The sequence below is a fragment of the Sesamum indicum genome, linkage group LG3 (genome assembly GCF_026168435.1).
Source record: "Sesamum indicum cultivar Baizhima isolate 11 linkage group LG3, ASM2616843v1, whole genome shotgun sequence".
Classification (NCBI taxonomy): domain Eukaryota; kingdom Viridiplantae; phylum Streptophyta; class Magnoliopsida; order Lamiales; family Pedaliaceae; genus Sesamum; species Sesamum indicum.
The window spans coordinates 2,520,729-2,534,800 of record NC_142659.1 but is presented as its reverse complement, the minus strand read 5'-3'; the positions used below and the strand labels follow the sequence as shown (position 1 = coordinate 2,534,800).

Genomic DNA, 14,072 nt, shown 5'->3' with positions numbered 1-14,072 from the left:
ATAATTTATTCTAAAATTTTGATATCAACAATATGATAATAAATAGTAGTGAAGGTTTATGTATTTTTAGAAACACTAAGGGTTGCATCTGCATATAGGGACCAAACATTAAGTGATGTATTGCAATTATCAAATTATTAAATTAGTGAACTTAGGCGGAAAATTGGATTGTCACCACTTTTATGCTAACACAATAAACTCCATTCATATCATTAACAATGGGGAAAAATTCAAGAACCCCAGTGATATTGAGAATGTTGAGAATTTCTTGAAAAAATAAAATATCAATTATATTCTTGTGATATGAAAAAAGACTAAGAAAAAATTTTGAGACCAGGTTGTCCAGAGGGTTGTGTGTGTCATTGTTCATAACATAAGGGTGATTTTTTATATTCAAATTTTTCACAGAGGGCCTTTTTGATATTTTTCCATATTACAGGGGATCAAAACGAATTTAACTCTTAACGATTGGGTCCATTTATATACAATATATGATAAGGGTACCTAACTTAATTTTTCAAATTTGAAGGGGTTTGCATTTAATAAGACGTAACTTTCAAGGATGATGTTGTAATTATCCCTAGGATTTCGTTGTGAGTACATGTAAGATATTATGTTACAATTCATATAACTAATATTATATTGAATTGACTAAATGTGTCAAAATATGTTCCAAATGGGACCTCATAAGAGATGCATTTATATCAAAGTTCAATAAAAGTGAGATCGAACTATCTAAGTCTTACTTATGTCTATACAAAAGGATAGGTTGTCAATAGGCAGGGTGAGACCCTTCCTAGACCCTGACCCAAAGAAAACTTAAAAAATAATTCTATATCCAGACCCTACCCGTTGCATTAAATCCAACTTAAGACCCAACTAAGACTCAGTTTTTGAGTAAGGTTAGACCCAAACCCAGGTTCTTTTTTTTTTAACAAATCGTACTAATTAATTTAAATTTCTTTCTTTATTTTTATTTTTTTCATAATTTAATTATTTATTATTTAAAAAATATACTTGATTAAAGAATTAAATGATAAATAATGTTATGGTGTCTGAAATATTTTAGATTTGTTCACTTGAATATAGATAGTAGGGGTATTCAATTCGGTTAACTGAACGAACTGAAAGTTGGTTAACCGAAATTTTGGTACGCCAAAATGACAGATTGAATACCGAACCGAAACATTTGGTTTGGTTAGGTAAAAATCGTATTTCAGTTAAGTTCGATTTTTGTCCGAATTAACCAAAAATAATAAAAAAAATATAATGTTAATCTATTTGTTATAAATTATTAATAATTAAGTATGTATAAACTATAAAATTATTGTTTTTTATTATAAATACTTATATTGAGACATTTAATATTTATATATTATTTTTTATTATATTTGAATTATATTTATATAGATATATTCATATAAATATATTTTAAATTCAGTATTCGATTATATTCGGTTAATTTGTATAAAAAATTAAAACCGAACTAAATAATCAAAATCTAAAACAAAGAAAAAACCAAAATCGAGTCGAATTTTATTTAGTCGACTTTTGTTCAATTAACTGAAAATTGCACGCCCTTAGTAGATCAATTGATGAATAATAATCAATTGAATTAGAAAAGAATAGATATTTTTTGGGTTCAAATTGAGTACATAGATCCATGGGTATTGATGGATAGAGATCCTATCTAAACCCATTGTATATTTTTTTAATAGATCTGGATTTGGACTTGGGTCTACAAATGTTCAACGGGAATGGGTTTGGGTTGAGGTCTGGATCTCTGTATTATGTTACGGATCCGGGTAGGGTCTTACCCTACTCATTGACACCTTTGGAATAGGACCTCAACAACATACTATATATAAATATAAGAAATCTAAGCAACTCAAGTCTAAAGTGAGTCCAAAACTCTACATCACAAGAAATTCTACAAGTATGAAGATTTTACATCTTCATGGGCATTAAATACTCAAAATCTTGATACCATATTTAAAGATAGTCCGAGATTTTCTCCCATAAGTCCGGAGGATAAGCATCCCCATTAAACAGGACACTTCTAGTACATGGACCATAGTTTGAAGAGAAGAACCTAGTGGATTGTCGACGTTTTCAAATATTATAACCTCCTTAAATTTATATAAAAATAAAAAAAATCCTTCGTCCATATTTTTTTAGTTTTGTAATTACATTGTGCAGATTCGAAATTTATGCCAACATTATCTTTTATTATAGGATAATTACTTTTTAAATAATACTTAAAACCTCAAATGCTTGGAGGATAGAGGGACAATCATTATGCATTTCAAAATTAGTTTAAAAAAAGTAACATAAAAAAGAAAAAGAAACTGTACATAAGAATTTTTTTCAAAAAAAAAAAAAAACAATTGAGAAAAAGAAAGTGAAGAGAATTGTATGTGAGAAATTTGAATAGAGAGGGTTTTGTTGCTTCACAATCTAAAGAAGAATGCTAAAGAAAAGCATAAAGGGAAACCCATTAAGCACAAGAAACCAAGAGTGTGATTTTTGGTGCATAGAGAGAAGAGCTTGGAATTCTAAAGTGAGCTTCTTCAGCATAAAGCAAATGCTAATCGGTATTTTTGGAGGGATATATGTTTTTTTCTTGTTATTCTCATGATCATGATAGCTAACCCCAACATCCCACTTTATCTGGCTTTCTTGCAACTGTAGCAACCTTATCTTTGGCTGGCTTCTGTCTCAATTCTTGCAGCCATCATCCCCCAGTACTCTTTGTATGTTTATCCATTCCTTTCATTTCTTCCATCTACACAAATTGATTAAAACTTTACATTAATTTGCTATGACATAATTGTTCTTTCTTAAAGTGAAAATATGCTTGTTTGTATATATTTTTATTGAAAAAATATATAATTTGATACAATGTTTCAATATAAAACACAATCTCATTAACCGAGTCCAAACGTATTCTCATTTTATGCGAGAATCTACACATAATTAAAAATACATATTTTTCAGATGAAACTGAAAATTGAAAAATGAAAACACAAAACATGATTAAGGATTGATTCTCATAATAATAATAACAATAAATAAATAACAATATGTCGAAGCTTTTTTCGGAAAATTATAATGATTATATTTGGTTGTAGTGAAAGCAGATAAATTTTAGGATATATTACATTAATATCCCTTGAGGTAAGGTCCAGAGTATACAAATATTACTTTTTACAAAATTACAACTACACCCCTTGAGGTTATAGTTGTAATTACAATTACACCCCCTATTCAAATGTAAAACTTACCCAAATACTTCCTGAAAAACATTACACTAAGGAGAAGTAAATGTTATTTTATAAAAACATTACACTAACACCCTTATGAGGTGTTTGTGCAATTTGATCTAACCACGGGAGTGTCAATGTAAGATACTCTAAATCTTACGATAACTTATTATTTATATGTGTGGTGGTAGCACACATGTGTGTAATAAGATGACGTGGAAAATGGGTTTGAAGACTCAAGAGATTGGTCACTGATTGAACGTTGGTCTAAAAAGAGGCAGGGAATAGGATGTGGGGAACAAATGCAAAGATTCTTGGCTTCTCAAGAATGATGTGTTCCAACTGAACTTTTGTTCAAACCTGTCAGAGTCTTCTAAAACAGCCTTATATTTTTGCTTCCATTCTATGCTTATGATTGGGGTGAATCTAACTTCTCTACATGACGTCTTGGGCCCCTTTCTGCTTTATTGCTTTAGTCCCACAACAACATGTAATAAAATGAGGCATTAGTGACACAGAAGGCTTAGAGTTTCAGACAACAGCATCCATCTGTTTCTTTCACCATTGTCTTAACAAGAACAGAAATATGAGCTGCTTAGCCTACAGAATCATCGTTCTTGCAGTCTTTGTTGTCGGGTTGTTGTCGGTTCAGCCGGTGAACGTTTCTGCGTCCAGAAGTATCGATCTTGCTGTAAGAAACTCGAGGGACCTGAAAGCCGGCGGTGCCTTGCAAGACTTGAATGTGCCCCGTAACATTGCACCTTCGCCTGCAACGACGTTGGATTCGATGAACGAATCACAGAAAAGACGAGTTCGTCGAGGATCAGACCCCATTCACAACAAGTGCTGACCGTTCCAAATCATGGACTTAAAGGTTTTGCTGCTTCTGAGGTTTTCCAGTATAGGTTTGGTTTTGTTTTTTTGATTGTTTCATTTGTTTAAATTAAATGATCGCTTCTGTCCATAATGAGCTGAAAATGCAGCTAGGGAGGAACAAGCAACATCAAAATCGTATATTGTAGATTCTAACCGTAGTTCAAACACTTAGGAAGGCATTCTGCTGTCTGCGTTAGGACAGAAATAGTTCTTTTCCTTTGTCTTTTTTTATACAGCTTCCAATGGTTTTCCTCATGCTTCTTGTCAATGTGTAAATCCTTTTATAGACAGCTTGATAACTTGGAACATTTGCTGCTCTGCTACAACGCATTCTTGCTGTTTTCCAACCAGTCCATGCTCAGCCTCTTTTCACTAAAAAAAGATTAAGTTTTCGTTATCCTATCAATAACCGGAAAAAATGCAATTTAGTCCTCTTGATATTATAAATGTGCAAATTATTTTCTTACGGAAAAATAATTAGCAATTTATCCCATGTGTTTTTTAAAATACAACAATTTACTCCTTGTATTTTTTAAAATTAAGCAATTTACCTCTCTAGACATGGGATACGTCGCTTCATTTTAAAAAAAATATAGAGAGATAAATTGCTATTATTTTTTCATATGGGGTAATTTGCTCATTTGAATATCACAATGAGGTAAATTGTATTAAATCCTATAAATAGATACGGCTAAAATTCGTGATAGATCAATAATATTAACCACTGTTATATGAAAAAATTAAATTTTTATCACAATTAATTAATTTTGGACATGGTTTTAGTCACATTTCTCATGGTTTTAGCCATGACTAATGTTTTTGCCACACTTGCAGAAACAACGACTAATGGCCATTGAGAAGTCATGGTTGGATTTGTAATTGCTATAATTTTCTTATTTTGACTATAGTAATTAACCGTGGGTAAAAATTATATTTTTTCTAGTATTTGGAATAATTACATAGAAAACCCCCAAGGTATTAATATATTACAGAAGATCTCTCAATGTTTGACAACTTACGCTAACAATCATATTTTACATTACGAATCCCACTGTCCATCTCATCATATGGTTTTCAGAAAAAAAATTTGTATTGTGAAGCATGACTGCAGGGGATCATTGTTAATTTTCAAAAATTGAAGTTCTTGTTTGCAATATGCTTAAACTTCTGGCCTGTCTTTACAATTAGGGTAAATTACAACTCCCTTCCTTGAGATTTGACATAATTACCAATAACATTAAAGTAAATTATAACTACCTCCTCTGAGGTTTGATATAATTATAAATGTTTCTTATTATCTGAAAAATTATAAATATCCCTCTAAAATATAAAACAATTATACAGTCCTAAACGGTGAGGTAGAAATTACCATTTTATTTTTTTTTAAAAAACAAAACATTTGAAGAAAATGTAGAAAGATTTGAGGGTTGAATAAACTAAATAATCCATACGGCATATTATTCAATAAAAATATTTAAAAGGAACTCTAAAAATATGTAAAATTATAATTTTTAATCCAAAAAGACATTTTAGCGCTACAAAAATTGGATCAAAACCTATCGAAGACCCATGAAAGAAACTTATTGTTAAACGGACGTTGAAATGAAAGGTATTTTAATTTTTTAAATAACGAGAAAATATTTATAATTACGTCAAATTTTCATAATTTACCCTTATAATTAGCCCTCATCTTTTTTGCATAGGCAGCAAAAATCTTCACCAGAGAATTTGAATCAAGAATCTAGCCCAAAAGATAAAAATTTACATGATATTCAGAAGTCTGCACGGAGAAAGTGTATGAGAAGCCAAAAGAACTCTGTATTCCAAAATGAAAATACGCAACATTCTTACTGCTAACTGCGAATACATCAACTCTGAAACCATAGAAGGGATGTGTGAGTCAATTAGTCCTTACCGAGACTCGATCTGCTGTATCTGTTCTTCCGATGAACGTTCAACAGCGTAGTCGTTTTCTTGCGTGAAACTGTCTGCCAAATCATGTCCACAGCATCGTTAGGTTGGGACGGAAACTGGTACTCAAAGCGTCCGGTGATCTTCTTCAACTTCTCCCACATTGCTGTCCATTCCTCTTGTTTGATGCCCCTTAGAAGATTCACAAGGTAGCCCTTTCTCACGGCGTCTGATGCACGAACAAATACGCAGAATTTTGAGTAGTCGAGAACATCTTCGTATGGCAGCTCGATCTCGTCACTGATTATTACGGGAACACAATGGCTAGCAATGGCATCAAAGAGGCGGTTAGATGAGGGGGTGTCTCCGGCAATGTTTAGGCAGAATTTTGATGAGGCCATCCCTCTGCTTGCTTCTCTTAACCCGTTTGCTTGGATGCTCCCGAATTTGAAATGGACGTCTTTCTCATTCTTGAGAAGGTAGTATAGTTCTTGACGGATCACTCCACCCTGCATAACCACCAGAATTACATCATATGAAACAGAAATCAGACAGGATTACGTTCCTATAATTTCCCCACTTGTATTATTTTGGACTAAAATTTCAGGATCCATCAACATGAACAGAAGAAAGCAACCTTAATCTTGATAATGAGACAAATAATAGAATACCATACCAATTGCATTTGAGAGTATTCGATCATATATCACTTGGACGAGGTTAAACAAAACATTATCACATCAGAAAGAAATGTCTGCAATAATGGGCAAAAGGGATGTATAACTTACATCTTTCCGATAAATTGCTCCCTGGAAATAAATCAATGTTGGCCGATCATTAAAGGTGGGTGAGTTAGCAGCTGGAATCGTCCTGACCATATGCTTGTAAGGAGCAATTACATCCTTCTCCACGTTGGCTATATGAGTCGGGTATCTCCCAAAGTCTGAAAGCACTAACATGCAAGAACCGAGCTTTTTCCTTGCTGTTAACATGCTGTTGGGGTGGTGGGCTAGAATCAAATGATCTCTCCCATGCGATCTTTTCCACTCTTTCGTTCGTTTCAAAAACTGCACCAATTTTTCCTGCAGCACTCTGTCATCACCACCTTTTTGCTTCCCACGGCGCTTAGAACGCCGGTTGTAACTTAGAGATGAGAAAAACGGTACAAATACTACATCCGCTTTGCTCGAATCTTGTACTCTGACTGCAGTGCATGGCCGAACTACGTTTTCAGTATTTGATGCCAAAAGATCGAGAGTGAGCCAGTATTCAACACTGTGCTGTAAATTGAGCGCACCGGGATACGATGGTATATTCTTCGGTTCACTTACATCAGGCCATGTTTGATTTCCGCTTCCCTTCCAACCTAACAACCCAAAGTGAAACTCAGGCGGCAGGTCATACATATATACTTTAAGAAGAGCTTGCGATTTGTCACATAACCTTTTCCTATATTTTGCTGGTTCATCCTTAGTCTCTTTGGGGTCCGTAGGTGGCAAAACGATCTTTTTGGGGTCAGGAGGTGGCAAAACGACCTGTTGAGCTGCAATGTGTTGTTTATCTGAAGTTTCGTTAGCAAAAGCTCGACTTTTAACCGCGGCGCCTTGTTTCTCTACAGTTCCATCTTGTTTCTCTAAAGTTCCGTCAGCATAAGCCAAACTCTTAATGGGACTTTCTTGTGAATCAGCTTTGGCATTTGCTGACGGGCTGATCGATGTATCATTCACAAGAACGAACTCAAGAACCGTCTTAGGAAAGAAATAACTCTCATCAAACTCTAGAAGGGACAACCCGGAGGAAATCAAAAGCATTGTCGAAAATGCTATCAGACAAGAGAGAAGCCTTGAGGGAAATATACTCTTCTCCGAAATCAAAGACATCTTGAAACAATCAGAACTAAGGAAACAAGTTACTCCAAACAACAATAGATGCACTTCACACAGGAAAGAATTCAATGTTTTTCCTGCTAAGGCCAGAGACAGAGAACACAGATCCTAAATCCCAAATCCTGTTCTTTCAAAGGAAGTTCCATCAATGTTGTCCGAGATTTCAATCTCTGAAAACTCATTGGAGCACACATCAATTTAGCATTCCTTAATTATCGAAAACAATGTCCTTCCCACCTCAACATGCAAAACCTAAAATCAGGCCCAGGTTTACATCAGTGGTGGCGCATTCTTGATTATTATATTACAGCTGATCAACAAAAATAAACCACCTCCATCAACCCTCAGCAGTCCCAAGAACCCAAATATCCTCTGTTTTCACCTCAAAATCCTCCAATTTATACATGAAATACAGTGAAACATATGTCAGAAAAATCAACCTGAAGAAAATTCATCCAAAAATAAAAAATGTAGCTCAACAGCAATACCTTTTCTGTTGATCAACACCAAAAGGGTCAAAGAAAATACCAAGAAAATCGAAAAAAACAACCCCAGATTCTAACACAGGTACATATAAAAAATATCAGAACCGATATTTTATTCTGGGTTATCAAGAATTAAGAAAATAAATAAATAAATCCCAGACTAAGACATCATCATCATAAAAGAAAAGAAAAAGGAAAACTCAAAGGTGGCAAGGAAAAAAAAATACCTTGTTAGGCAGGGAGAAGTATATTCATATGTTGAGACAGCTTCCTCGTATTCTCCATGGGGCCTGTTCGGAAGCAAAAGGGTATTTTGACTATTGAAATTCCCACTTCACTTCTGATCCAAATTATTATGAACACTAATGAGATTTAAATGTTGACAAACATAAATATTTGATCATTCTTTTATTTTTCCTTTTTTCTTGTATTTATATGCACCAAAAAAAAAAAAAGAATGGTGTTCATTGGGTTGTGATGTGAACGAGTGGCAGAGTAGGCTGATCAGTCTTTTCTCGTGTCTCTTGTCCCAATCCCACTTTGTTGTTTTTTTTTTAATTATTTTAATTTTTGTGTGTTGTTTCATAAGTAGTTTTCGTTGGGAAGGACAGCCTTTGCGTAAATTGATTGGATGTTTAGGTGGGCAACGCCTTTTTTGTTTAACTGATTTAACTAACAAATGAAATAATAAATTGAGTCCTCCTTGTTGCATGTTAGAGGGGGAATTGATTTTTCCCTCTTACAACTTATGTTTAATACGAAATTCTGACTCAAATTGAGTTTGAAGAAGTTATATTTATCGTATGATTAGTTTATAGTTTAAAAAAAAGTGAACAATAATATATTATACTTGTTCTGTGATTAATTTGATTTGAAATTCGTTAAATACATTTTTAATCGCTATAAATTATTTATAGTATTAGAATTTACAAAAATCTCATTTTCAGTCTTTCTATCAACTTTCGTTGAGAGACGAAAAAACTACATACAAATCATTCTGTCGCTATCGTTTCAAAATGTAGGAAAACAGTCATTTGACTTGCTTTCGATTTTTTCCCTCGGTTTCCAACAAAAGTTGGTAGGATGACTAAACGTGAGAAATTTTTAAAATTATTATACTATTTTTTAGAATTTCATAAGTAATTGGATGAAAACTGTATAGTACTAAAGCTATGGAAAGAAAAATATAATTTTATTAAAAATTGAAAAGTATTTATGAAATACTCAAAATTCTTGTATAAGATTAAATAATCCTTCTGTCACTGATTGTATTTGTGATATTTGTATTTTTGGAGGAATTATATTGATTTAAATTAATTCAAGAGGTATTTTTCTAGATTTTTTTATTCTTCCTTAATGTTTTTGGGCAATAGTTAAAAGATTTTATTAGGAAATCTCTATATTTTTAATATATATATATCTTTTAAGTTTTATTTCTTTCATTGTCGATAATTAATTCGAAAATAATATTTTAATTTATTTACCCCCTCTTGATTACTTATCCCCTATAAATTTCAAAAATATTATCGAAGACATTTTGATTAGAAAAAAATAAATGGTCTTCCATGAAAGACAAACCATAAAATTCGATTTTTTTTTTGTTTTTGCATTCGAGCAACCGTAACAATAAACAGTTTAATGTAATTTACCTTCATGTGATATTATAAATGAGTCAACTCTTATAAATATATAACAATAATTTATCCCTTCTATATTTTTTTAAAATAAAGTAATTTACCTCCCTATCTAAGAAAGTAAAATTGCTTCATTTTAAAAAATACGGGAAGACAAATTGCTACTTTTCTTATAGAGGGATAATTTGCTCAGTTGTAATATGACAAAAGATTGTATTTTTTCTCTAGTAGTAAAAGTACGATCATACAAAATATTTTTGGAAGGGATAAAAAAAAAGAAAAGAATTGTTTTTAGCTACCCCCATTTATTACGTAACAAGAAAATCCTATATGCAATCACAATTATTATGTCAAATATCATTTTGTTAACCTGAAGACTGTGCCAAATTTATTAACGTAATTAATTAGTTTTAAATATTTTGATGTAATATAAAGATGTAATTTATCACTTTTATTAAAAGAAAATATACAAGATTTGATTTGAAAGTTTACAGATCCTGAAATTTCTACTGCAACATATATAATTAATAAGCTGTGACGTGTTGATGATCATGATGTCTAAAAACCTAACTTATCAGCAAAGATTGAGATTTTATTTTATTTTTGTAGTTAATTACACTTACGTTCCTTCTAAAAGTTGAAATTAAGCATTAGAGAGAGCATGTCGATAGACCGTGGGCATCAAAAGCACACGTAGCATAAATGGGTGCTACAGAGCCCGTGGACATGGGCTATCATAAGTTCGTTCACCGAAATGTTCTCTGCATAACTTGTGGGCACGGGCTATTAGAAATTCGTATACTTGAACATAAAAATATGAATGATAATAAAAAAGTCATGGGTTGCTTCCCACGTGGCGCTTGTTTAATGTCACTAGCTCGACGATGGGATTCTCAAATGTTGAAAGGATGGAGATGGGGCTCTGTGTGAAGTGGTAGTGTCCCCTCGATGTAGTGCTTGAGCTTTTATCAATCCACTCTAATAGGGTCCTTATCTTTATGATGCCACTTGTCACCTTCCTTGAATTTTTTCTTTCTTACATGAGATTCATGCCATGCCATCACTAGAAAAAAAATTATTATTAGCTACAATTTTAGTAGTTATGGGCTAAAAAGCGTGGTAAATAATTTTTGTTAACCACAGTTAAATAAAATTGATGCAAAAATATAGATCTTGCTCTAAGAAAAAGTTATTTGCCACAGCTAAGAGCCATGGTAAAAATATTTGTGCCATGAAAAATATTTTAACTACCCTCACAAATACCACGACCAACAACCGTTGCATGACAGTGGTCAATGAATATTTGCTACGGCTATTTATTTTTTACTATGACAATAGACCATGGTTAAATGTTGTATTTTTTGTAATGCTTGGTGCGTTCTTTGTACAATCCGACATTCTCGTAGGTTTGGTTCCTCCATCTCTTCATCCTATTAGGTTTATGCCTCTTGTCTTCACTAGCCTCTTTCCAATTGGAAAGTGCTTCAACTAGTGGTTTTACTTTTTAATTGGAAGAAGATCTATTCAAAAGCAATCCCTTCTGCAGTTTCTACTTTAATTCTTGTCCAGTGTCTGCAAAATTTGTAACCTGCTCATGCTCTTCTTTCATGTCATGTAAATTATTCCCATTAGAATTGTTCATGCAATTTTCTTAGGGATCCTCACATTTGACTAAATGCGCATAGTCAATTCCAGGGATATTAATGCTATCAATTGCAAATATGTCATATTCATTCTTGCCTAAATATTTCATAGGTTTAAACACATTAAATGCTACATGTTCTTCATTAACTCTAGGGGGCCGGTCCATGGATTGGGTCTGGGTTTAAAAATAGACCTAATTAGGGCCCACTTAGAGGTCCAGGACGGACCCCAAGACCGATCACGAATAGTAGTGGCCAGTCCTGGGCCGGGCTTTTTTGGACTGGTCTGTGCTAGTCTTGACCCAACCCGACCCATGGTGCACCTTGAATCAAACTCTTTTTCTTTCCTTTCTATCCTATTCCTATCAAACTTCTCAAAATAATTACAGAAAAATAAGATGGCTCCACAACATGTTTTATATCAACACTCAAATTAGACACTTTTCAATAACCCGTGGTCAGGGGTAAACTAAAGTGCGTCTCTACTGAATGGATCTCTGATAGCCCGTGAGCACGAGTTATCCTCGATGCTTTGCTTCTAGATTTCTTTCATTTCTCATACTTGAGCTATTTTCTTGCAAATTTTTCTCTTTTTCTTTTTAGTTTTTTAATGAAAGCACCTAAAATTTCACATATACACTCAAGAACAAGCATCATAACACGAGAATATAGGGACATCAACATAAGAACGCATCATATAATTATGTTTAGTAATAACTCAATCAAGGGTAAATATTAATTTTTATTCAATTATTTTTTATTAATATAATCAAATTTAGTGAATGTTTATTAATGAAGTGACCTATTTGTTAGATAGAAACAAATCTTAATATGCTAGATTTAATTTTTTAAATAATAGAAATATAGGTGTAAGTAAACTAAACTTCGGAGGAGGCGAAATGTAATTATCCCTTTCTCTTATATAATTAATATAACACATCAACATTTATGGGAAATCATCATTTTAAATAAATGTGACAAGACATAGCTAGAGACCAAGAAATATCTGGTTTGGCAGAGCTCTCATTAGGGCAGGCAAAAGTCCTAAGCCCATAGGAGCATTGAGAATAGAAACAACGATATCGGGTCATAGAAGTTATGACCCATCAGAAAAAGGGAACAAAGGATGATCCGAATAGTACTACATTCGGGTCGGGTGGGTGATGGTGATCAAGGGCATTTTGGCCCTCCTTCCTTAGTCTTCCAGTTGTTGTAGCAAGGGCAGACGGCTTTGTTGCCGTAGTAGCCAGGGGGAACGCACAGGCACTTGTTGCAGCATTTGTTGCAGAACGTCAAACACGCCTTCTTGTACTGTGTTTGCTTGCACCTTCTCGCACACTCCGACGGGCATTCTGGTCAGATCACATATTTAATTATTTTATCTCACATATTTCAATGTCCGTCGATGTCTAATATATATACATATATGAAGACTTACGGTAGATCTTCAGGCTGCCTGGACCATACCGATTCTACAGCATCATCAAATCATATGTTAGCACAATATATAAAACATCATAAGCTCTAACAATGCAAATTAAATTAAATATATATATGTTCAGTCCGTATATATATTAGTAAAATTAATGATTTCAATACACTATTTCGAATCATTTAGATTACGTTTGGACAATAGATTTGGATCTGAGGAAAGTATTTAGAATTTTTTTTTTTTCAATGACTTCATATTAAATAATTTAAAATCCAAGAATTTTCACTGAAAATAGTACAAATTGCATTTCGCCCCCTGTGAATACATTTCAGTGTGAAGTAGTCAGTCACTAAAGAGAGAGAGAGAGAGAGAAGAAGAAGAAGAAACTGACCCTGTCAAGGTGGTATTGAGCAGCCACAGTGGAGGTGAGAGTGGAGATGGCGATGAATGCCAGAAGCAGAATGAGAGCAGTGAGCTTATTAGCCATCGACATGCCACCAAACAAGGCCTAAAGTAGATGACTGTTTTCTAAAGGTGTTGTGGTTGTAGGGATTGCTTCACGCAGACTTGGACTTATGTATTTATAGAGTACATGTATAGGTCTTCGAGGTAGTCCACTTTGCTCACAATTTACATAAGTACTCATATTTTTTTTATTTTTTTTGGGTTTTTTGATCCGTGTTTGGGGCCATATTTCTCGTATCCCCTTGAGGTAAGGGCACAAATGTGAGGGGAGACAGAATATTGGCACATTCAGCAGAGAATTTTCATACTATTCTGCTAATTGGCGACACAGTGTGTTTTTGGCTATAAGCTTTTAAGAATTTAAAGAAGTTCAACTTTATTTTAAAATAAGTTTTTAAAAATTTGAATAAGTAAGATATCAGACCTGATAAAATATTAATTAGAATGTTTGGGATAGTAAATTTTTGGGAAAAATAC

General features: G+C 33.3%; 2 protein-coding genes across 3 annotated transcripts; both read right to left on the bottom strand.

The window, feature by feature from the left end:
* Positions 1–5,881: 5,881 nt before the first annotated feature.
* Positions 5,882–8,817, bottom strand: LOC105157043 (putative arabinosyltransferase ARAD1). Of its 2 annotated transcripts, XM_011073341.3 has the most exons (4): positions 8,649–8,817; positions 8,269–8,327; positions 6,839–8,188; positions 5,882–6,559 (listed from the first exon to the last, which is right to left on the bottom strand). In XM_011073341.3, the coding sequence occupies exons 3-4, from the start codon at positions 7,928–7,930 to the stop codon at positions 6,044–6,046; spliced, it is 1,608 nt and encodes a 535-aa protein (XP_011071643.1). In that variant the 5' UTR covers positions 7,931–8,188; positions 8,269–8,327; positions 8,649–8,817; the 3' UTR covers positions 5,882–6,043. The 2 variants fall into 2 exon arrangements, with proteins under 2 accessions (XP_011071643.1, XP_011071642.1); XM_011073340.3 differs by having other exon boundaries at positions 6,839–8,327.
* A 3,778-nt stretch (positions 8,818–12,595) lies between these two features.
* LOC105157042 (gibberellin-regulated protein 4) lies at positions 12,596–13,702 on the bottom strand. The gene is made up of 3 exons (XM_011073339.3): positions 13,522–13,702; positions 13,137–13,170; positions 12,596–13,050 (listed from the first exon to the last, which is right to left on the bottom strand). The coding sequence occupies exons 1-3, from the start codon at positions 13,621–13,623 to the stop codon at positions 12,869–12,871; spliced, it is 318 nt and encodes a 105-aa protein (XP_011071641.1). The 5' UTR covers positions 13,624–13,702; the 3' UTR covers positions 12,596–12,868.
* Between the last annotated feature and the right edge of the window lie 370 nt (positions 13,703–14,072).

What these genes read in the sequence shown, in the direction of transcription:
- LOC105157043 (XM_011073340.3), bottom strand. Translation starts at nt 7,930, where the DNA reads ATGTCTTTGATTTCGGAGAAGAGTATATTTCCCTCAAGGCTTCTCTCT. An exon ending in GAGCAATTTATCGGAAAGAT is followed by an intron (nt 6,560 to 6,838) that starts GTAAGTTATACA and finishes GTGGTTATGCAG; the next exon opens with GGTGGAGTGATCCGTCAAGA.
- LOC105157042 (XM_011073339.3), bottom strand. Translation starts at nt 13,623, where the DNA reads ATGTCGATGGCTAATAAGCTCACTGCTCTCATTCTGCTTCTGGCATTC. An exon ending in CTCAATACCACCTTGACAGG is followed by an intron (nt 13,171 to 13,521) that starts GTCAGTTTCTTC and finishes ATGATGCTGTAG; the next exon opens with AATCGGTATGGTCCAGGCAG. An exon ending in AGGCAGCCTGAAGATCTACC is followed by an intron (nt 13,051 to 13,136) that starts GTAAGTCTTCAT and finishes TGATCTGACCAG; the next exon opens with AATGCCCGTCGGAGTGTGCG.